Genomic DNA, 22,579 nt, shown 5'->3' on the forward strand with positions numbered 1-22,579 from the left:
GGAGCGTTGGGAGACGTGGAATTGCCCGCTACGAGTGAGATTCCACGCGATCAGCATTGGTTTTGGGTTTCTAATTTTTCCATCATACAACAATTAGTCAATAGCTTATTAAATAAAGGGTGACATCAAAATCCACAATCGCGCATCAAAATTCCTCGCTGATTTTGTTGCAGTGTTTTTTTGTTCACTCCCCCCCAATTTGTGGTTGACAAAATTTTGTGTGGAGAAAGTCTAATTCCTGGACCTGGCTGCTGGTCATTCGACTCGTGGGTTTTCAAACATTGGGCATCCGTTTGATAGGTGAGTGATAAAGCCTGATCCTAAAGGCCTACATAATTATTTAGTATGATGGGCGAACAGATTTGAGAGTAACTAGTTTCATAGGTACTTAGTCATAATAATGACGCTTTCCTTATTGAGTAGCATGAAACTGATTTATATGTATGCAATATATTTTAAGAACAATCATATTGCAGAGACGTATTAAATAGTGCTGCCATGCAAAGTATTCCAAAAATGGGTCAAGATTTGATGCTCAAGTCGCAAGAAGGCGTCCAGATAACGACGACGATGACCCAAGACACGCAGACTGACTTTAGGAACGACTACTTTCGCCACTTCCCTCAAGGGATTCCTGTTCCACTGCATGGCGTGCGAATTAAGGTCAGTCGACCCATTTTTTCTTTTCGTTCTTTATCGTTCCGGTTGAAATGGGAAGAGGTGATCTCACATTTTCACTCAATCCCAGGTGACCCCTAAGCATATAGACGTGTTGCATAACATATATCCAGCCCACAATACTCTGTGTGTTTAATATATAGTATGTGTGAATAGCTTAGAAGGTGGCAGCGCAGGGAGAATGTAACCTTATGATACCAGTTGGACGCGTCATTCTTCCTCAATGACAACCATTGTTGGAATTGCTGAAATTCTCAACATTCTTCAGTGCCAGAAAACAAAGAGTTGACATGTTCCGAGGTCTAGAATTCTTTCATCATTGCATGACTGGAACAGCGAATTTCGTGTAGTATGCGGGTTCTTCGTTGTTCAAATGTTGTTATCACATCACAATCCGCCCTGGCACTGTGGCTTTGCGTGTACGGTACACTGTGGACCATGATATATACATAATTCGGGATAACTCATACTGCCATCCACAAAATCAAAGCATATTTACTTCCATGATTCAACAAATCATACATAACGCTGACAAGTATAATCATCGTTTAATATTATTTCTGTTTTTTGAGAGACGCGATGTCATACTAACTATAAACAGTACGCCATTGCTAACGCTAGATAAATGTGGGTTTAAAAAAATTAAGTGTTGACACGAAATAGAGGTGGTTTCAAAAATAAGGTTAGATATACTTCTACGGGTGAGACTCCTTCTAAATAATCGTATGTGTAGCTATTAAAAATCTTGTATTTCGTTCTTGTAAAGTTTAACGACCATTCGGCACTTGTCGAATGAATGATCCATATTTCTTCGTGTTTGTTTGTGTTACGCCGTATTTATCATTATTAAGATGAGGATAAACTGAAAATGTGCCAAAAGAAGGGGTCTCTAGAAAATTGGCAATTCAATGTGGCGTCTGCACAGAAATTGTTCTCTAACGGCTTGACGTTGATGGGGATGATCAATTGATCACTCTTCCATCGTACACGTCCGTCTTCCGGAGAATACATAAATATATTATGAAGAAAGGATAATATTCTTTGCTCTTCGCAGACAGTGGATGAGGACGACGACGAGAGAATCGATGCATTTAAATCTTTAATCATTGTGTACAAGAGCTCGCAAAGTCTTCCAATATTATCCACCTCACTCAATGGTAATTAAATGATGAATGTTTTAATAGGTTCATTCCTAAATTATTGGCACTAAACTAGTATTAGGAGGTACATAGGAAGGTATATACACATGCATACTGCATGAGTTAGATTAAGCCGTATAATATAATGGTCAAGGAGAAGTCCGGCTTTTGCTTGTTGCTCGAAATAATGGCTGTTGGAGAACGTGCTTACTGTCCTCTGTCGATTGGATATGTCCTCGTGAGGTCATTTTCAAACTCTTGGTTGCATTATTGAGTTGATGACAATGTCGAGGAGATGGACACAAGACACACCATTCGCATGTATTAAACCTTCACTGCTCCTCTCAATAACCACGTTACGTTCATAATTTGGTATATCGTTGTTCGAGAGCTATAAATTAGAAATTCTGCGTAGATTGGACGGACTGTTGTCCAATCTCGTTGCTTGCCAGTCTGAAAATTAGACAGCATCTCACGTCATCGCATCTCTTCTTCTTCTTATTATTATTCTCTGGTCTTATCGACATGGCATTGGATTTGGTTCTCGTCACACGTCATATTTATATACACATGAAAGAAATTGTTGGGGAATGTGTGATAATGTACAGTGTGATGGCGCATTCGAAAGTCAATCTTGAGACTGTGTAGCTGTCACATTTTCGTTTTGAAAAATGATCGAGCCTTCGTTATGATAATTCAGTGCCTATGATCCGTTGCAATTAATTGAACCAACAGAACACTTGGTTGTGGCAATAATAATGTAATAATCTATGCAAAAAGCATTTCATTGTCCTTCCTTTGGGTGGTTCGCCACGTGTGCGCACACCTCACCTCACCTAATCAATTGTGATTGATGAATGCGAATAGAAAACAAGTGTGAATAACATCTTCGGCAGTGAAAAGAAAGCCCGTAGTCATAATAATACATCGACTAATCCGCCCAGGAAATGGATGATCTGAGCATCATATCTCTATACGTATGGCTGAACAATGATCTGCATAACGTATTCATTCACTCACTGCGACATAGGCGACGTTGTATTTGGCATGTTTTTTTATCTATGTGATTTTGTCGCTTTCTTGCAACATTCTCAGGGATCAAAACATCTCAAATGGAGTCGCGGTGCTTCAAAGTTTATTATCATTTTGTGCTCATATGATGACTTACTCGTCATCGTGGTACACACACACGCCCGATTTTACGCCAAGTCGGGTTGCGTGTACAGGAAGAAAAGCCTTTGTTTGCTTAGAATTCGTCTCACCCTTCATAAGCAGATGTACCCCTTCTACTTTTTTTTCGTAATTTCGTCTCCGCCTTCCTGCGTACTTGCACGACCCGTTTGCCTTTGTCATTTGAGTGTGTGACTCTGTATAAACATCATCGTATGAGTTGATGACACTGAACATGTATGCATTTCTAATTTGACATTCAACAGATATCTCACTCACCAACGATTGGAGGAATGTGAAAAGAGTCGGGTTGGGAATTATTTAAAAATCGATTCGCAAGAGAGGAGGATGTTGTTGAGTGAAATATTGGCGTGGTTGGTGGTGAATGTGGCTGTGTTTGTTTTAATACACGGTCTGGCAGTTATTGTGGGCCGTTTTAGTTATTAATTTGAGGGTGGGACACACTCGCTCGCTCGTCTTCGTCGTAATAATAATTTAGTCTTCCTTGCTCCCCATTCAAATGCGATGCGAGGACATAATGCCGTGGTGACCGATATGCTTAAAGGAATTGACAGTTTGAGTTTGACATTAGCATTCATTTGGTATCTCACATGGATGGGTTTTGGTGTAATGTGTGTATGGCGTTGCAAATTTCTCCTGGTTGGTCACCAATGCGCACACTATTAAAATTGGTGACACGCTGCCCAAAAAGGACATGTCGCACGTAGTTCCTGCATCGGAGGAAAGAAATAACAATTGTTCATTGTTGGTAGCAGTGCGCGTCTTCCTTTTTAAATCCCCACACCACCACAACGACGTCTTGTTATTAGCTTTCGTAGGTGGTGGTGGTGGTGGTGATGGATAATAATATGATAATAATACGTATACGATATGCATGTTGTGTTGGACAAAGGTTAATTTGCGGAATGGGTTTTTTGCCCTCTTCGGCTCATGACACTATTTCAGATTAGTTAGTTCTACACTGCTGCAGATGTGGTTAAGAAGGTGACAAGATGTTCTTGCGGAGATCCCTCACGAGGAAGGAAGGGGAGCGAGACATTGTTAAGCCATCCTCCCGATTTTGATCTCAAAGTCTCATTTTTGCCCCGAGCATCGGTTACGATTAAAATGTTGATAATTAGAGAATTGTCAGAGTGGAGTGATCCCTTGTCCTCGTCTCTGTCTTACGTATGTCTCTCAATTAAACGTGATGGCGGTTGTGACGTGGACCTTGCAAGATTGACCTCAGTGTCAGAGTGGTGTAGAATTTTAAACATTCTGTGTCAGCCGTCTCACCCTGTTGTGCAGTACGATGTTGTATCTAATTCCATGGTCTCACCTTACCTCCTCATGTGCCAAGTTGGCTGAGACTTATTGGCTCGTCTCCACTCATTCTCACTCACTCGCTGTTGTCTACATTTTGGGCACGCAGAGGAGAAGAGGAGTATTTGAGACGAGTCTCGGTGAGTCGCAAGTCAGTGCGAATGCGAATTTTGGCTCAGCTGCATCTTTTCGCATCTCTCTCCGTTCCCGTTTTTTGCACTGCTACTCGTTGTCTCATGTACTACTTCTCACTCCACCCCCAGTGGCAGAGGCACACCTGCTCCCCTTCGAGTGAGGGCGTCCTGAGGAGCAGCTAACCTCAGCTCGTTGATTAAATGAACCGGAATCCACTTTCATTCTGTAAGTGAAGCAAAGCAAAGTTTCCAAACTGGAACGTTCGGAGAGTGCATTGTTAGTTGTTAAGTCGAGTTTAAGGAAGAAGGGGCCAAAGTAGCGGAAGAGTTGTGTATCATCGGATCGATCTCTCATCGTGATTGATTGCAAGTGTAATCTGTGCTGTGTGATCCTCCTCCGCCCTCCACGAAATGAAATATGAGACCAAGTACGACCACCAAACTGTTTGCGTTGAAAGTTGAAAGTTGGAATTCCTTCGCACCGGATTGCATTGCATTGATGGAGACGACGACGAGGCTCAAACTTTTCTAGTAAACCAGCAGCAGCCCAGCAACCACCACCGACAGGAGAAAGCTTATACTTTGTACGTACACACGTACATGTGTGCTGGCGAAGTTGGGGAGGAAGATCCCAAGTGGCAACGCAAAGGATTTCGGTTCAACTGAAATTGAAAACGCTGTTGTAAAGCTTTGTGAGCCGAAAATTTGACAGAAAGGAGGCTCTTCTTACCATTATTATATTTCATCCTGCTATTGAGGAGAGGCTTTGTTGTTGCTGTGTTACTCTGATCCAGATGTGAGTGAGTGTGTGGGGATTAATTTATGGGGCGTTTAATATAAAACGGACCAGATTGAGGAGATAATACAGCCTTTGTGCTCGCATGATGGTGGTGGTGGCGGCGGCAGATGTTGTCCAAAAGATTTAGTGGACGAGTGATCCAGAGTGGACGAGAAGGACTTAATTGTGCACATGTCACCTGTCCCAATCTCTGCAGTTGAACTCTTCGGAATGTCCTGTTCGTGTGTCGTGACTGACACCAGCTCACTCTCCGCAGAGAGGCAATAATAATGGTCTCATTGCATAGGCACAGGTGCACTCATCAGTGCAGCCTCCTCCGCGATCCCGAGTAGTCAGTCTCATTTGCAAACTCACGAGAGTTGGAGGTAGACGTGTGGGGGGATCAAGATCAAGAAGAAAACTTTGTGTGTTTGGTGGTGCTGGCACGGCTGGCTCATCTCTGCCAAAGTTTAAGCAGTGAATTTCAAGTAGTTGGTGCTTTCTTCTTCTCGTCGTCTTCTCTGACTGAAGTGGACGACGACCTGCTTTTTCTTCTGGAGCTGAACATACGCCAGGGAAAAGCTGGCTCGGATGATGATGGTTCAATTTCCATTGCTGCACTTGTTAGGTCTGCTAAGGAGCAGGAGGGCACATAACTAGTCGTTAGTGTGTGCGGCGGTGGGAGGCGGTATTAAATCTTGATGATATATGATACACATTCTCAACTCGAGCATCTCAAAGGCCCCACAAAGTGATCCAACAGTAAGAGTTTCCTCCTTCTGTGCACAACTGCCTACCTGGCTTTCTCTCTCCCAAACTGTCTCCATAACTTGTCCTCCAACAGCACGAGGCTCTAAAAGTACAACCTGTAGATGCTGGGCTCTACTATAAATGCGCAAAAGTCCGGCTACAATGTGAAATCCTACAATTATAAATCCAGCAGCAGCGGGTGATAGATACGTAGTTGGGACTATGTACTTGCTAAGAATAGCACATTCCTCTGGTGCTTTTCCATTCACGGTGTGTTAAATAAATTGCGACGACGACGTTAATGTAATTACTTGACGAGATGGAATGAAGAGAAACAAAAACTGATATGTGATTTATGTTGGAGATAAGAGCCACAAGCAGCAGCAGCCGTTTAATAATCAGTCGTGTCGTGCATACAAGTAAAACGTCGTGTAACAACAGCCAAGTTGAGGAAACTCTGTAAGGAGAAGATATTGCTCTCTTCCTCGGCGTGTCTCTCCCTGTGTGAAACTGCACCTTTGGGTTTAAAATTAACATTCACATCGCCAAAGTGAGACAGGGACTTGTGCGAGCAGTAACAGCAGCCAAGTTCCGTGGCCAAGTTCAATCTTCTGTGACGATGAGGACGACTGGGAACGAATGAGAGATGAAGAATCATTTCCTTGTTTCTCCTGCCCATGGTCTCCTCCTCGCTCAACTTGGATGAAAGACGAGCACGAGAAAGTGTTTCAATTTTCCAAGGTTCCTCCATCAACCTTAGCCAATGAGCCCCTAGCCCAGCATAGCAGAGAGTTGCATAAGAACAAGTAAGAACAATACGTTGCCGTGTTCTTCCCGGTCGGGACTTTGTGGTTCGTTGGTGGTCGAAGGAAGTACGTTGTAGTTGTTAGTTAGGACCCACTCAGTCGGCAACTCGAAAATAGTATCTCGCTCCTTTGAAATCTCCGTCTGCGGTGGCTGGACTCTGCTGTTTAGAACTACAATTGAAGAAAGTGGTTGACACACATATCTTAGTTCTCCGTCCGTCTCCCATTGTGTCTGTGCTACTTGATGCTGCTTCAACATTTATTGAATTCAAGTGTGACCCACGAACAACGTGAAGCGTTTCATCTCACCCTCATCTTGGGGAGCATTGTGCTCTGTGAGATGTGGTGACACGCAGACAATTATTGCTGCTACTTCAATGACGTGAATGGATCATAAAGTTTGTTTCCCCTCCTTTTCAAATCCATGAACACCAACTTCCTTGTGCCGAAAAACTACACACAGCGTGTACGGGAGAGGTTAGGTTAGGTTATTATTGCATTTTGGTGGCCCCATTGTCAAACTACCTCTCTTGTCGAGGAGACGGCACAGAAGATTCCGTTGTGAACGGGCCATTATAATAAATCAGACGACTCTCTCTCTCTCTCTTCGCATGCCTACGTATTACGTGCACCTTGGCTTGGCAGCAACCAGGAGACCCATTACATTAGAATATAATGGTACTAAATTAGACATTGATAACCACCTCGCTCATTAAACTGCTCCCCTTATCCTCGCCGTACTCGTCATTGTCCTCTTCTTGGCTGAAGACGCCGCCGTAGAAGTTGTTGAATTCAGTCGAAAGTGGAACGAGGAACGGAAGGACCGTTACGAAAGTGGAGGATTAGCTGAGAAGATGAATATTCAAACGCCGTGGATATTTTTTCCTCCCGCATCTCACCCTCAACAGCAACCCCACCCCCTCAACCCCCAACAACAACAACAACAGGGACCGCACATCTCGGCGGTTGGCAGTACGAAAGGGGTCATGGGTCATGCCCCTGCTGGGATGAGCCTCATTCCACTCAACTACCCAGCACAACTACTCCCTCACCCGCTCACCCCTTCTGGCAACCACCTCGGAACGACTTTCAGCCTGCCCCACCACCACCACCCCCACATTGCTCAACAGCACCCCCACGTCCTCCACACGCAACAATCTGCTCAACAACACCTGCTCCTCGCAGCAGCAGCAGCAGCGGCCGCGTATGAACAACAATGCCAACAACAGCAGCAGCAACAATGTTCCACGGCTGTGGTAGCAGCGACCCGCTTTCTCCAGCAGTCACAACAACAGCATCACCATCATCACCACCACTTGGGGAACGGGTATCATCCCCACGTGGTCGAAGTGGTCCACCAGGTTGGAAATGCCTCACATAATAATCATAATAATAATAAGCCTTATTATTTTTATAATGATGCTGGTGAAAGTAGAATTAATGGGGAGTACTAATTGCCCTCTCACTCTCTCTCCGGTTGGCAGTTTCCGCTGGGGTGTTGTTCCTGGTGAAAGTACACGAGTTTCATTTCATACCTTTCATTATCTTCATTATTCTCACCATTATGCATTGATTATGGTTCTGCTTCTTTCCTCGACTCGTCCTCCCTCGAAGGCTAAGGGCTTTGTTTGTACATGTGTTGGAGGCTTTGTTGGAGTAGGAGGAGGAGGCGCTGCGTGGTGGCCCAGTGTTTCATGGAGCGAGTGGTGGAAACAACAAAGCATTTTATTGTTATCATGATGGCGGAGAGAGTTGGATGGAAGATTTCTCCTGCTGCTCTTCTCCGTCTCCTCTGTTCCTCCATCGTATTGTTCCTCCATATCTCCCACCAAGCAAGCAGCTCCACTATCTCGAACCATGTCGACAGAGGCAGCAGCGGAGAAAAGATGAGAGCAGGGCTCTGCGGGATTGATTAATGATTTGTCACGACGTGACCCTTTTGCTTGCTCGGAGCCATGAGTACGACTGACTGAGATATGATGATGAGGTTATTTCAATTTTGCAAACGGCTCTCTCGCCAGCTCATTCTTCCTTCAGCCCCGTCCTCGATTTCTTATCTTCTAAAAGACAATATAACATGCACACTCTAATCTGCATACACTCGGATGATCGATAACTACCACAGCGTCCATCAGAGGACATGAATCACTGGGATCTGTTTGCTTTCTATTTTAACAATGCAAACTCTGGAGCAAGGTGGAAGGTGAATCGGCCTGAATCCCCACCTCCTCCTCCTTCCTGATCCGGCCGTAGGGAACACGTGTCTGAGAGGGAGGTACGCCACCACCAAAGTTGGAATATTTAAGCTGAGGTTGGCAACGAGCGTATGTTTTATCCTAGTTGTTGATTCTTCTCATGTTCATCAGAATTTTGCAGGCTGAGGAATAATTCATGAACGCTGTACGTACTGATACATATCATACAAAGTTAATATGCAGGTATGTTTGCGTAATGAGAGTTGATGAAGATGGGCAGTGATGTGGTGGTGTAGTGAGCAACAGTGTGACCTGCAGGGTGGGAGACAGCGGTGTAGGGTTGGTGGTGCGGGGAGAAAGTTGTTTCACCTGTTATTTATTCATTCTAATTGGTTCTCCCATGGATGGATGACTCTGTTTTAGAGTAAACACACACCACTCTCTCCCTGTCAACTCGATCGGCCTGACTCCTCCGCCACTGTCTCTCCAACATTTGCCTGGTCAATTGCAATGCATACACCACGACCACGCATACCTACTTGTCGCACCATCACTCGTAACGATGATGGCGACGAGGACATAAGGACCACAGCATTCTGCACACACACAAGTCTCGGGGAAATCATTACAAGATGTGGGAACGCCCGTTGACATTTTGACGTGTTATTTTCTTCCAACAAGTCTTTTCCATCCGCTCATTTCTCTGCTTTCCTCCCACCGCTGGCGAACCTCTCTCTTTCTTTCTCTGATGAAATGGGAGAAAATCGATCCGTTTTTCATGAGTTAAACCATCCGACCAACTGAAAATTATTTATTCATCATTTTTAATAATAAATGTGCTTTCATCTCCATTTGGCGAGTTCTAACGGGGAACCAATTTCTTGAGTAATATTGATCAAATACTTTTTCATTAGTCACAGAAGAGAATGTGTGTTGCTGGTCTGTCTGTGTTTGCAGTGAATACACGCCACACACGCCTCGCCTCCTTCCTCAAAGGAAGACAAAATGCTGTCTTCTTCCTCCAGCTTTCTTCTTCTTCTTTGACTCCATTAAGAAGAATTGGCTGTTGTTGGTTTGCTTTCAATATTTTATTCAGACTGCTGCTGCTGCTGGCGAGAATCAATCCCTTTGCTGCCCACCTCTCCGTCCAGCCACTTCCTACCTACCAGGTTGTCTCGGGAGGTAATCTTCCTGGGTGGGTGAAAGTACACCCATTGCGACGCCTACCCACGTATGCATGTGTGTATGTATTATGGTCGTACTTCTCGGTGGTCGTGGTGGTGCTGAGCAGTTGCCCGGATATCAATTTGATCAGTAGCATATAGCCACGTCAGTCAGGCAGTAGCGGTGTCAGTTTGGTTGGTTAGATGTTATTTGGTCTGGTCGTTCAATCGTTGTCCTCGTCGTCAGTTTTCCGACATCGTCGACGTCGTCTGACTGCTCCTCACCACCTTTCACACTACAATGTACAGCTGCATGTGGGGGGAGTGAGTGAATCGCGGTGATTTTCCGGATCCCAATTGCGTTCGCTAGTCATGAAATATTGAGAGAGGATAAAAGTCTTGTTTCCATCACTGGTGGCTGTGGTGCACGCGATCAAACTGCGAATCGACCTTTCACCCACCCCTGCCAGTGGTGGTAGGAGGTGCACACATACATATGTAGTCGTCCTCCTGCGACATGCACGTCCACAACAGGTCTAGATTGCTTTCACCCCGTGTTTGTCTTGTCGTTCATCATCATCAACCACCGCAGCAGCAGCAGCTAAGCGTCAATCGTCATAGGACACGGCTGCTGCCATGCCACAAACACGGCTGGAAGCGAGGGCGAGCGATAATAATGATAAACCAATTTAATATTTATGTCCAGTCTCAACTCGCTCATCACCATCATCGTCCTCCTTTTGTCCTAATGGGAAAACGATAAATGAAACGCGCCTCGTTGTCCCGGCCAGCTCTGCGGAGAGGCCATGTCGGAGCAGTGGGAGGTTAAAAGGCTGACGACGACCTCAAACTGGAACGACCAGTTTGAACATGACAGGGACAGAATCATTCCCAGTCCTCGTGGTTTTGGTCAAACTAGGTAATTTAGAACTGGACAAATAATAGCATTTATGTAGGGACACACATATCGCAGCTCATACAAGCATACCCTAGCAATATATGCACATAACTAGGTATGCAGGATGTCCATTATGCCAATTATTATTTATGCACGCGAATATTATTCTACTCGCAGTATTATAATACCTGTGCACATAATATGCATTGCACTTGTCGTGCTTAAACTTTGTTCTTTAAACCCTTTCATACGGATTTCGCCCCGTTTCTAAACCTAAATAATATTTGGCTCAATAATAATTGGTTTAATACCACACAAATAATTGGTTTTTTCATTGGTTGGTTGAGATGAGATGCATGATTCTCATTTAGCAAGCAGTTGGTATCATGAATGGGGTTTCGTGGTTGAGAGTGAGGTTGATGATGGATGGCCACGTTGATTTGACGAGATGAGTCAAATCCTCAGCAGTGTTTGATGATGGAGAGTTTCTGTGGTGAGTGAGAAGATAAAAGAATCTGCTTCTTCTCGCCTCGGCATTTTTGAGATGAGGCGACTTTGGAGTTCTCATGAAGTACAATTACAACAATACATCCACACGAGTGATGTAGGGTTTAAAGATGCGGAATGGGCAGTGCATGAGGAAGGCAGGACGCTGTGCCCCCTGGTTCATAAATACTTTTTATTTGAATTGGATTGAATCGGATAGTTGCAATCTGCAGAAATTGCCCTCTTTGGCTGCCAAATAATGCTACTAACTTTGAGCAGTGTTGGGCTGGTTGGTTGCTGTCCCCTGTGTATCACTCCATATTTTCCTTCCTGTCTATTCGACACGAGAAAAATAATGAATGCAAAGCAAAATCGATCTTATTTGCCAAGTTGTGTAGCGATGATGTCTCTATAAATGTGAAGCCTGTGTGTTGCATTGTCCTCTTCTGCTACATACTGCATCCCGTCTCTCTCCTCTCTTACCAAACTGTTAGCAAGCTCTCTTGTTGGGTCGGGATGTGGAGAATAAGAGAGGCTGCTAAGAGTATAATCAATCAGCTTCACGGGAGGAATGGGAGTGGAAACTGGATAAGAATAGAATAAAGAGAGAGATGTAGATTATTTGGAGCAGTGCATAACCCGAGTAGCCCAAACTATTATGGATATCCCTGCTCCTCGAGGAGTTTGGAAATATGAAAAAGTGGATGAGACTCTTCTTCCGCGGAGAGTTTCCCAAGATATTATTGTCTCTTCTAATGGGCTCTCTTCTGGCTTGGATGGGATCTACGTGCATACATCCACCAGATATACATACGCGCATCGTGTGTGCCGTGGTAAAAGATGGATTGCAATGCATACTTCATGTATTATTATTAGCTCAGCTTCTAATCCGCTGAAATAGTCATAGGAAATCGTCTCTTGCTGCTACGGCGTCACTTTTTCCTCTTCTCCTTCTTCTTGGCGTGATATGATCTCCATCCACAGTGGATGGTGTTCCCCTCATCAGTTGTTGGTTGGTACGTTGCCCTGTAAATACATGCACAGCAGCGAGCAGAAAGAATGGCGTGTGGATAAATGTAGGTTGTTGTGATTCGTTGAGTGATTTTGATTGCCTAAATGCTTTATTGTGTTTCCATTGTTTCATATTCTGCTCCTGATGTGTGCTGGGTGAGATGACGCTAAAAACTGTGATGGGCCTGAGGAGCTGGTGTGATGGCAATAAATTGCCACAGAGCAAAATGCAGAGATAAATCTACGCTAGAGATTGGTCTAACTAAACCACTTTCAATAAGTTTCAATTGACGGCTGCTGTTGCTGCTGCTGGAGGGTTTACAACCTGGAACCTGGCAAAAGCAGATTTTTGGACATCAACAATGCGTGCATGATGAGGATGATTTTGTTATGTCCAACTCTTTGAGCGTGTATGTATGTATTTGGTGGAAGTGGATTTTTATTCCACGGTTTATTATCATCATGACAGAGATTTATGGTTCTTGGCGTGTCACATAAATAAGTATGAAGGAAACATTTCATCGCATATTTAGCTCATTTGTGGTCATGTGTCACACCGATAATTTTCTATCGTGGACTTTAATGTTTGTTTTTTCCTCTCCTACTACGTCTGAATTGACGATGAGCGGATGAGCCATGGGACGATTGGTGGATGAGGTTCGTCCGCACTGCAAATGAAGAGATTATCCACTAATAATAAAGTGAAGGGTGAAAGCAGAAGGTTGTTCGTTATGCTGCGGGTGTGGTGGTGGAACTAGGACGATAATGGCCATCCGGGGAATATAAAACGTGTCAAGTTTCTCAGTAATTCTCCACGAGTCTCCAGTTTACGATGTCTCATATTCCCTCCCGTTCTCCTCCCACCCACCCAGCTCCCTCGTGCCTCTTGTATTTACGTATGTTCCTACGTTTGTCTGACCAGCGTGACCTCTTGTTTTTTGCAGGTGGAGGATGGGACGATCGCAGGATGTGCGACGACGAAGCGGAAACTGTCCGTTGACGAAGCAGACTCTGTGATTGCGAGAGAAATTAAAAAGGTGAGACGACAAGGTCGGCTGGTCTCACTTGAGAGACGCCACAAGTATGTCAGCAACATGATTGTAATGACCGTGAGTACGTGTCAAGAGAGAATATTACATAAAAAGAAGGGGGTTCAGGGAAGCACTTAATAGCAGCCATCAGTTATTGCAAGTAGACACAAGTAGTAGAACATTATGTTCTCCTTGCATATGACAAACAGGTTCCTCGATCTGCTTCTTCCTTCCTTCCGAGCGTCCCTTGGATAAATTACGACATGTTTTCCTATGAAAACGAGAGAAGAGCTGTTATTATTCTGGCTGCGTGACCATAATAATTGTGGTCAGAGTTGAAAACTTTGCGGACACGCTGCCTGATTACCTAATCGTAATGTCTTCCTACCATGTACAACCCCCACCCCTCCCACCCTACCGACTGACTGATGGAAGGAATATGCAAAGTTTTTTTTGGTCGAAACCCAAGAAAAAGAACCTCGCTCAAACTTAAGCCTTTGCTTGTCAAGAGAAAAACGTGGCGTAATCTTGTAGCCAAATTGTAACTCATCAAATTTCTTATTGTCCTTATTTCAGGCCAAATTGGAGACAAAGGCATTAAAAGCAAAGCGGCCTGGATTCACGGACGAGAGATATAATGAGACGTCGTATTTCGTTGAAAATGGCAAGTTTTTTGTTTCAATCCCACGAGCTGAGCATTACGACATGACATTAGAGACATTTATGGGCACTGGTCAGAGAGAGAGAGAGAGAGAATTTGTGAGAGAGCTATTATTTGAGACTTGTCTTGATTGTTGCAGGTCTTCGGAAGGTGTATCCCTACTACTTCACCTTCACGACTTTCACCAAGGGTAATTTCGACTATTTAAAAGTATTTTCGACTATTTTACATACTTTTATTATATTGAATAAGGTCGCTGGGTTGGGGAGAAGATATTGGACGTTTTCGCCAGAGAGTTCCGTGCTCACCCCGTCGAAGAATATGTGAGTCCTTCTCCTCCCCATATTTCTATCAACTACGAACTATCACTCACTGTGCAGTCGTGGTGGGGATACATATTCGCGTGTGTGTGTTTGCTTTCTTTCCGCTTTCTTCCCCTCATATTCCAATCCGATGTTGTATGCATTCCACGATACGTATATTCGCATGGGACTTTACTTCCATCCAGGAATGCACTCATCTAAACACAGTGCTTATTGTTTGTCATGCATGCAATGCAATTATGCAGCCTCCCAGCTACTGTGATCGCTCAACCAGAGTGCATACAATCGCTATACGAAGGGAGCACTAACATTCGCCTTGTGAAAGCCGGAAAAGAAGATAGATCATAAGCAGTACTGCTCTTGTTGTGTGTACACTGTTTATGTTTGAGCTTATTTATTATTACGTATATTTAAAGACCAATATTAGACCGTATATACATAATAAGTAACATTTTGATGTACAGGAGAGGTGCATTAAGAGCGGCACTCTAACCGTGAATTACACCAAGGTCGGAACCGACTATCGACTCAAGCACAATGACTTACTTGCTAACATTGTTCATAGGTAATGATGAATCTTACTTCTCTCCCCCCTCAGTGTGTAACCATGTTGTCGTAATTCCGTACTTTTAGCGCTTGCCATTACTATACGAGTATTTTCTAATACTTGTTTGTTGTGTCTTACGCTTATCATTCCTCTTACCGCGAAGGCGGGTATCGTAGATAGTACGTAGCAAGAAAGTACAGGGTTGTACTTTCTCACTTTTTTGGTTGCCCTGCTTTTCCCGAGATACCGAAGTGGGTAAGGGTTCTCCGTGTGGCTGTTATTTGTAGGTTGGTTGGGAACTCTGGCCGTCGTCGCTGAAAAAAATTTCTTGCCGTGTTGCTCAGAAAATAATGAATTTGTTCCTTACAACAGGCATGAAGTACCTGTGACGGCGGACCCAATCGAGGTGGTTTACATGGATGACGACTTGGTTGTTGTAGACAAGCCGGCATCAATTCCTGTGAGTGATTTGAATCAGTAATTTGACAGATTTCAACATGACTAACATTAATTTTACTTATTTTCCTCTTTTCTTTGTTCTCGCTCTGCGCCGCAGGTTCATCCTTGTGGTCGATATCGACACAACACGATGGTCTTCATCCTAGCCAAAGAGTACCAGTTGAAGAACTTGAGAACAATTCATCGCTTAGATCGTCTCACATCCGGACTTTTACTTTTTGGGAGGAATCCCAAGAAGGCTCGTGAGATGGAGCAGCAAATTCGAAACCGCGTCGTGTCCAAGGAGTACGTTTGTCGCGTGGAAGGAGAATTCCCAGAGTAAGGGAGCCCCCCCCCCTTGCAACTAATACAAATCATATGCTAGAAGGTGGCGAAATATGGTTGACATCTTATCGTGTTTTCAATTTCAGTGGGGAAATAGAGTGTTCTGAGCCCATCCTGGTGGTCAGTTACAAGATCGGCGTGTGCAAGGTAATTGTCCGTCGTAACAAACATGTCTGAAATGATTTTTGAAATACTGTCTAATGAAATAAAGTGACATACAATTTTTTAATCGACTAGGTGGCCAAGGATGGAAAGGACTGTAAAACCACTTTCAAAAAATTGAGCTCGAATGGGAAAACGAGCGTCGTTTCAGCCAAACCCAGAACTGGCAGGATGCATCAGATTCGGGTTCATCTCCAATACCTGGGTACGTAAGCATGTACATATGAGTGAGTGATGACTACTTACGTGATGAAGAAGTGAGTGTAAATGTGATGAGAGCAGAGGGATCGGGTCGACTACTCTACTTGATTGATTTTGTAAAGTTAGTAGAATTGCACACTTGGAGCTAAAATATATTTTAATTCCCGAAATGCAGGCTACCCAATCATCAATGATCCGCTCTACAACCATCCCGTCTTTGGCCCTGAGAAGGGAAAGGCTGGTGTTATTGGGAAGAGTGACGAACAACTGATTCAGGACCTGATCTCCATACACAACGCCGAAAACTGGTTGGGAATTGAGAGTGAAGAATCGGGTGGAAGAGGAGGCGACATGTTCGGACCCCCCACGTCAAAACCAACTGGGTCGCAAGTGCTGGGCATGATTCCCCCCTCGCTAAACTTCAAGTCCTCACCAGATGAAGATGACGATGATGATGACAGCGACATTGGAACAAGAAATGCTGTCAACTTGTTGGAGGGTGACGACTCGGCAAGTCCTTCGTGTGGAGATGGTGGAGTAGGAGGAGAAAAGGAATGCGAAACAAAAGAGGAACAATTTACGAATAATTCCGAATTGAAGGATTTGCCAACTGTCCAACGCGGAGCGGATCACGGAACTGTTGGTCTCAAATGTGATACAGATCTTGTTTCTCTTCTCGTACCTGCCGAGAAGGTGACCGTTGGAACCCAGACTTGCAGTGAAGACGAAATTTTGGGGAATGTTTGCTCAAGCGGGACCACCAGCTCCACCACTATTGCTTGTACGACCATTGGGACGTGTGTGAAGGAGGGGAATGAAGGAGAGGGAAAAGCCGCGGAGACAGGAGGAGTAGTTGATTGTGGGAGCTGCAGCAGTGAGTTGAATCAACCGTTACTTTTGAAGGACAATAATAATTCCAGCATTACCGACTGTGAGGACTACAACAAGGAGAGGATGACGTATGACCAGCATTGTTATGAGTGCAAAGTACGATATCGAGATCCTAAACCAAAAGACCTCATCATGTACCTTCATTGTCAACGATATTCAGTAAGTTCGTTGTCATTATTGTTATATTGCACTCAGAGGAACTTTCCGCGTTTCCTCGTGGAATCACATTTACCAATTTTCTTTTGATATTGCAGGGTCCAGAATGGGAGTATACAACAAAATTGCCTCCATGGGCCGCCGCTGACTGGGTTGAGCCGGATTAGATAATCAACGTTTATAATTTTTAAAATAAACAAAAAATAGTAGCCTGTGCATTAAGACAAATCGGAGTAATAAATTATTCTCACCAAAAATATATCAAAGAGCGATCACGTGAGATCTCGAACTTTATTGTTGTTTTATTCATTATTTTTAATATTTTTATAGTTTTGCTAATAAGAAATTGGTACATTTTTAAGGCGGCTCACATACCGTACATGCATACATAATCTACCTATATTTATACGACAAATACGTGGATACTTTAATTAATAATTAAATAAATTTGACTCGACAAACGATGACAATTTTAAAGATTGAATCCTTGAATTGGAGAGGACGTGTTTGCGGGTCCTCCTCCCCCAACCGATCGTCTGTGGTGTCTTTCGTCAGCGATTTCGCGCTGACGGTCCCTCCTTGACGTCCAACCTCTGGGGGATCGTCTTCTGGGAGAATCTGAACCCGAGGACTGCCCATCATCAGAATAGTCCCCTCTTCCTCCTCGTATGGGTGAAATTTGATCCTCCAAATCCGAGTATGTCGGGGACACTCTTCCGAGGGGGGCAGGTCTATGGACTTCCCGATCATCATCATCCAACGGGAGTGGTGGGGGTGGCATAAATCCATCTCCCAGCCCAAAGTATGAAGGGATGATATCATCAGGTAAGGGAATTGGCACCATGTCCGGAGTTATCAAAGGATATATGGCAGTCGATCCGTCTCCATTCACACCTGAAAAGGAGGATAAAGAAATTGAATAATAACAATAAAAGTAAAAAAAAAGAGCGAGAGAGAAGAGATATGACATGAATGCATGAGCGAGACTTCTTGTACATACGTATTTATTACATGTGTACATAGTATACGTACCTTCACCTTCTTTCTCTCGTGTGACTGCAGTCAGTTTCTGTCTCAACATCTCAGACTCCTTCCGAGCATCTTGTGCCTTTCTCTCCGCTTGGCATAATGACAGCTAGCAATAATAAAGATTGACACATAATTTGGGTGGCTCAACTTTGTGTGTGCGCACACAACACACATGTGAACAACAACACGAAAAAGGAAGCAAATAAATATCATGTGCACCCACCCAATGCTCGTGACTCTTTGTTTCCTGTGCTCGAACTTCATTTCTGTGCTGCAATTTGGTTTCTTCAAATTCAATCTTAAACTCTTCAAGTTGATTCTTTAGCACTTGATTTTCCTCTGCGCTGGCGTCCAACATTTGTAAGAGTTCATCCTTCCCCTTCCCTCGAAGCTTCTTCTCGGCCTCGTATTGCTCCACTGCCTTCCGGAGGTCTTCTTCCTTCTCTTTGAACCAGGCCTCCAGCACGACGAGACGATTCGTGGTTTCGTCCTTCTCCTTCTGCACGGAAGACAACGATTCGTTGGCTTCCCTCAAATTTCCTGGAATTATAAAAAACGTTAGGAACAAACAGCATGTATGCACACATCGTTATGCAAATCATAGTCAACATTATGAGAGCAACAAACTTACGAGAAAGGGAGGCATTTTCCAAGGTTGTGGAATCCAACCTGTGCTTCAAGGCGGAAATGGACTCTTCTGCGCCTACTAACTTGCCTTTTAATTCAGCAATGTCTAACAATGGAGAGTCCTCTCCCAGCGTCTCTTGGAGGGCAAACAGCTCATTCTCCTTGTTACTAATCTCGGTATTTAAGGCACTCACGGCATCCTCATATTGTTGGCAGATTTGCTTTAAACTGACTAGCTCATCGCCCAGGAGAGACTTTGATTTTTCGAGCTCGTTTCGTTCATTGTCCACAGCTCGACGGCGATCAACTTCGAGAAGGAGTTTGGACTTCAGTTCGCCAACTTCCTTCTCGAGCATGTCACATTTCATGGTTAGCGTTTCGTTAGTCTGTCGTTCCAACTCGAGCTCCATCACCGCTGATGATGACTGTGCTTGAGAATCCGTTAAATCATCGACGGTTCGTCGCAATGCATCCTTCAAACTGGTTACTGTCGTCTTGAGTTTTTCCTTCTCTTCCATGATCTGCATTCACAGTGAATTATGAATATACACATTACAGCAACACACTATGTAGCAATTATTTACTAGCTATTGATAGTTAGTCAATTTTTTGTTCTTATAGTTTGACTTTTAGGTTATAATTATTGGTACCTTTTTCTTTTTTTCCACCTCCTTGTCCAAGAAACTTTGCATATCACCGGTCAATTCCTTGTGATTTTTCAATTCCTTTTGATATTTGACAACCTGCTCCTTTTGCTTTTCTTCCAGCTTTTTTAAAAGAACAAGCTCGTACTCTAGCTGCTCCACACGCTTCTTGTCCTCGTCATAAGCCAGCGCCTTCTTCTTGTAGTCTTCAAACTCTTCCTGTTGATTCTCGTAAGCTGTGCTCACCTGGAATGGTCAGTCAAAAAAGTTTAGGATTCAACTACCAAACCGACGACGACGCCTTACAGATAGGACATGTGACGAGTGGATGATAATAGTACAAATAGTTTACCTTCCACAAGGATTTGTTCAGCTCCACCACCTTCTTCTTCAAGGGGCGCACAGAGAAGAATCCCTCGATGAGAAAATAGGGAACGCAGATAGAGACGAGTGTGAGGGCAATAATCCCTGTGAATACCAATGCATCGTCAACGTCCAAAATTGTATCCTGAAGATGCTCGGGGAGGAAAGACAACAATGTGGAACTTAAATGCTTTGCGATAACAATAAATGAGGAGGTGTCCTTGTTGATGCCCTGATCACTATGTGAATGTTGATGATCATGGTCACCGTGGTCATGGTCGTGGTGGTGGTCTTCACTGTAGGTCGGATTTTGTTCCGATGACAAATGTCCTCCATCATCCAGATTTTCCCCCCAACCTTTCTTGTCTGTTGGGAGAACCTTGCTGTCAATTGGTGATGATGTCTCGTTGCTTTGGGGCGGTTTTTCCTCCACTGGACTTGGAGTGGTGCTGGCTTCAATAGTCGCCTCATTGAAATCTGAATTTATATCGATTGATGAAGAACTATTGATGCTGACCGATTCCTCCTCATCTTTGCTAGCAGGTGATGAAGATACGTCCCCTATGAGTAGGTTAATATCGTCGCTTTGCGGAGTTTCTTCTTCCACTGGACTTGGAGTAGCGGTGATTTGAGCAGTCGACTCAGTGGTAAGAGAATTAATGTCAATTGAATCACTCTCCGCTGATGTGTCCTCTACGAGTAGCTCAGTGTGTTCGACTTGCGGCGTTTCTTCTTCCACTGGACTTGGAGTGGTACTGGCTTCAATAGTCGCCTCATTGAAATCTGAATTTATATCGATTGATGGAGAAACACTGACGTTGCCCGATTCCTCCTCCTCTTCGCTAGGAGATGTCGAAGATGTGTCCCCTGCGAGTAGCTCAGTTTCGTCGCTTTGCTGCGTTTCTTGCTCCATCGGACTCGGGGTGGTGATGGTCGTGGTTTTAGCAGTCGACTCAATGACAGGAGAATTGATATCAATTGAATCACTGATGTTGGTTGACTCCTCATCTTCTTTAGCAGGTGGTAAAGATGTGTCTGTCGTGTCGACGAGTACTTCAGTTACATTGCTTTGTGGCGTTTCTACTTCTATTGAACTTGGAGTGGTGGTGGTTTCAACAATCACCTCATTGGCATCAGAATTTATACCGATTGATGAAGAATCACTGACCTTGGCCGAATCCGCCTCCTGTTCTTTAGCAAGTGGTAAAGATGTGTCCTTCGTGTCGATGAGTACTTCAGTTCCATTGCTTTGTGGCGCTTCTACTTCTATTGAACTTGGAGTGGTGGTGGTTTCAACAATCACCTCATTGGCATCAGAATTTATACCGATTGATGAAGAATCACTGACGTAGCCCGACTCCTCCTCATCTTCTTTAGCAGGTGGTAAAGATGTGTCCTTTGTGTCGACGAGTACTTCAGTTTCATTGCTTTGTGGCGTTTTTTCTTCCACTAGAGTTGGGGTGGTGGTGGTTTCAACAATCGTTTCATTGACCTCAGAATTTATATCAATCGATGAAGAACCGTTAACGTTGGCGGTTTCCTCTTCTTTAGGCTCGACATCTTGCTCTAACCCATCTAACCCAACACTACCGAGCAGGTCCTCATTTTCTGGATTAGGCCAAATTGGAAGTTCGTTGAGCGGATATTTAAACGTAGACGACCGTCGTCCAACTTGATCTTCTCGCACCATACTCTTGGGAACCAGTCCAACTTTTGTTCGTACCTGAAAAAGGGACGACCTTATTTCATTGGCAAATGGTAACAGCACATTCAAAATCACTTATTATTTTTTACCGTTCCAATCCAATCCGGCCCATTTATATCAACCGGTTTTCCTAAAATCTTTATGTCCTCATTCTGCCTGAATGATAAATGGCGATCCGTCTTTCCCATATAGTTGAGCAGAGTTTTGCCTTTGGAAATAAATTCTACCCAAACAAAAATTATGAATTTAGATAAAAAGCTTTTTAAAAAGTACTTAAATATTAGAGTGTAGAACACTCGACTTCCTGTTTACCTTCACAATTCCAGTCGGCGCAGTAAAACATTTGAGTGTCCGAAGTCTGATTGAGGATGAAAGGTAGGAAGCCCAGGGTGACAATATAGTACCGAAATTGGAACGCCATGGTTGGTTGGAAGATTGGTCGAGATGACCACAGCCAAAATAAAAGTCAGCTGATCACAAGTTTACAACCTGCTCGTACAATATTCACAAAAACCCATTACAGAAGACAGAAGAGAGTAATTTTGCGTACTTGATTCAAAGAACAAGAGTGCACATGAGGGATGGTTGTATTTAAAAGAACTAGTAACAAGTAACAATTAACATGACCAATGACCAAAATAGATAAAGCACACGTCCTTACCAGCGCGACGCTGAGATAGCTGCATCCCTTGTAGATCAAATACGTCGACTCGAAATGTGACAACGCTCCTCTCGGTGCTGACCTCTGACCTGTCTGCCTAACCACACAGAAAATGAGGTGGACAATTAAATCCAAGCCAAGGATCGTGAAAGGGTTCTCCTGTCCAAGTTTTTTTGACACGTTGGCAACTCTCTCAACAATTCCCGCCAGCCACTCAATGGACTCTTGGAATAACGCAATTACAGCGTCAATAATTTGTACATG

The 22,579-nt window shown here is 44.0% G+C and overlaps 2 protein-coding genes across 3 annotated transcripts; one reads left to right on the forward strand and one right to left on the reverse strand.

The window, feature by feature from the left end:
* Positions 1 to 32: 32 nt before the first annotated feature.
* On the forward strand, positions 33 to 17,575 carry LOC110842286 (RNA pseudouridylate synthase domain-containing protein 2). 2 transcript variants are annotated; one of them, XM_022087991.2, is made up of 13 exons: positions 33 to 300; positions 477 to 663; positions 13,476 to 13,568; positions 14,139 to 14,226; positions 14,363 to 14,413; positions 14,476 to 14,546; positions 15,011 to 15,111; positions 15,466 to 15,553; positions 15,650 to 15,870; positions 15,963 to 16,023; positions 16,114 to 16,243; positions 16,415 to 17,289; positions 17,385 to 17,554. In XM_022087991.2, exons 2-13 carry the CDS (start codon positions 499 to 501, stop codon positions 17,451 to 17,453), a joined length of 2,013 nt encoding a protein of 670 aa, XP_021943683.1. In that variant the 5' UTR covers positions 33 to 300; positions 477 to 498; the 3' UTR covers positions 17,454 to 17,554. The 2 variants fall into 2 exon arrangements, with proteins under 2 accessions (XP_021943683.1, XP_021943682.1); XM_022087990.2 differs by lacking the exons at positions 33 to 300; positions 477 to 663 and adding an exon at positions 4,466 to 8,139 and having other exon boundaries at positions 17,385 to 17,575.
* On the reverse strand, positions 17,548 to 22,510 carry LOC110842285 (transport and Golgi organization protein 1). The gene is made up of 9 exons (XM_022087989.2): positions 22,316 to 22,510; positions 21,967 to 22,143; positions 21,744 to 21,877; positions 19,939 to 21,672; positions 19,593 to 19,832; positions 18,947 to 19,463; positions 18,539 to 18,855; positions 18,319 to 18,421; positions 17,548 to 18,180 (listed from the first exon to the last, which is right to left on the reverse strand). Exons 2-9 carry the CDS (start codon positions 22,073 to 22,075, stop codon positions 17,759 to 17,761), a joined length of 3,576 nt encoding a protein of 1,191 aa, XP_021943681.1. The 5' UTR covers positions 22,076 to 22,143; positions 22,316 to 22,510; the 3' UTR covers positions 17,548 to 17,758.
* Positions 22,511 to 22,579: the final 69 nt, after the last annotated feature.

The sequence above is a fragment of the Folsomia candida genome, unplaced genomic scaffold, assembly GCF_002217175.1.
Source record: "Folsomia candida strain VU population unplaced genomic scaffold, ASM221717v1 Fcan01_Sc001, whole genome shotgun sequence".
Taxonomy (NCBI): Eukaryota; Metazoa; Arthropoda; class Collembola; order Entomobryomorpha; family Isotomidae; genus Folsomia; species Folsomia candida.

Excerpts from the sequence above, each read along its gene's own strand:
- LOC110842286 (XM_022087990.2), top strand. The coding sequence starts at position 7,633 with ATGAATATTCAAACGCCGTGGATATTTTTTCCTCCCGCATCTCACCCT. Across the intron at positions 14,547-15,010 it reads CTCACCCCGTCGAAGAATAT|GAGAGGTGCATTAAGAGCGG; the intron begins GTGAGTCCTTCT and ends TTTGATGTACAG. Across the intron at positions 16,024-16,113 it reads ACAAGATCGGCGTGTGCAAG|GTGGCCAAGGATGGAAAGGA; the intron begins GTAATTGTCCGT and ends TTAATCGACTAG.
- LOC110842285 (XM_022087989.2), bottom strand. The coding sequence starts at position 22,075 with ATGGCGTTCCAATTTCGGTACTATATTGTCACCCTGGGCTTCCTACCT. Across the intron at positions 21,673-21,743 it reads GGCCGGATTGGATTGGAACG|GTACGAACAAAAGTTGGACT; the intron begins GTAAAAAATAAT and ends TCCCTTTTTCAG. Across the intron at positions 18,422-18,538 it reads CAAAGAGTCACGAGCATTGG|CTGTCATTATGCCAAGCGGA; the intron begins GTGGGTGCACAT and ends TATTATTGCTAG.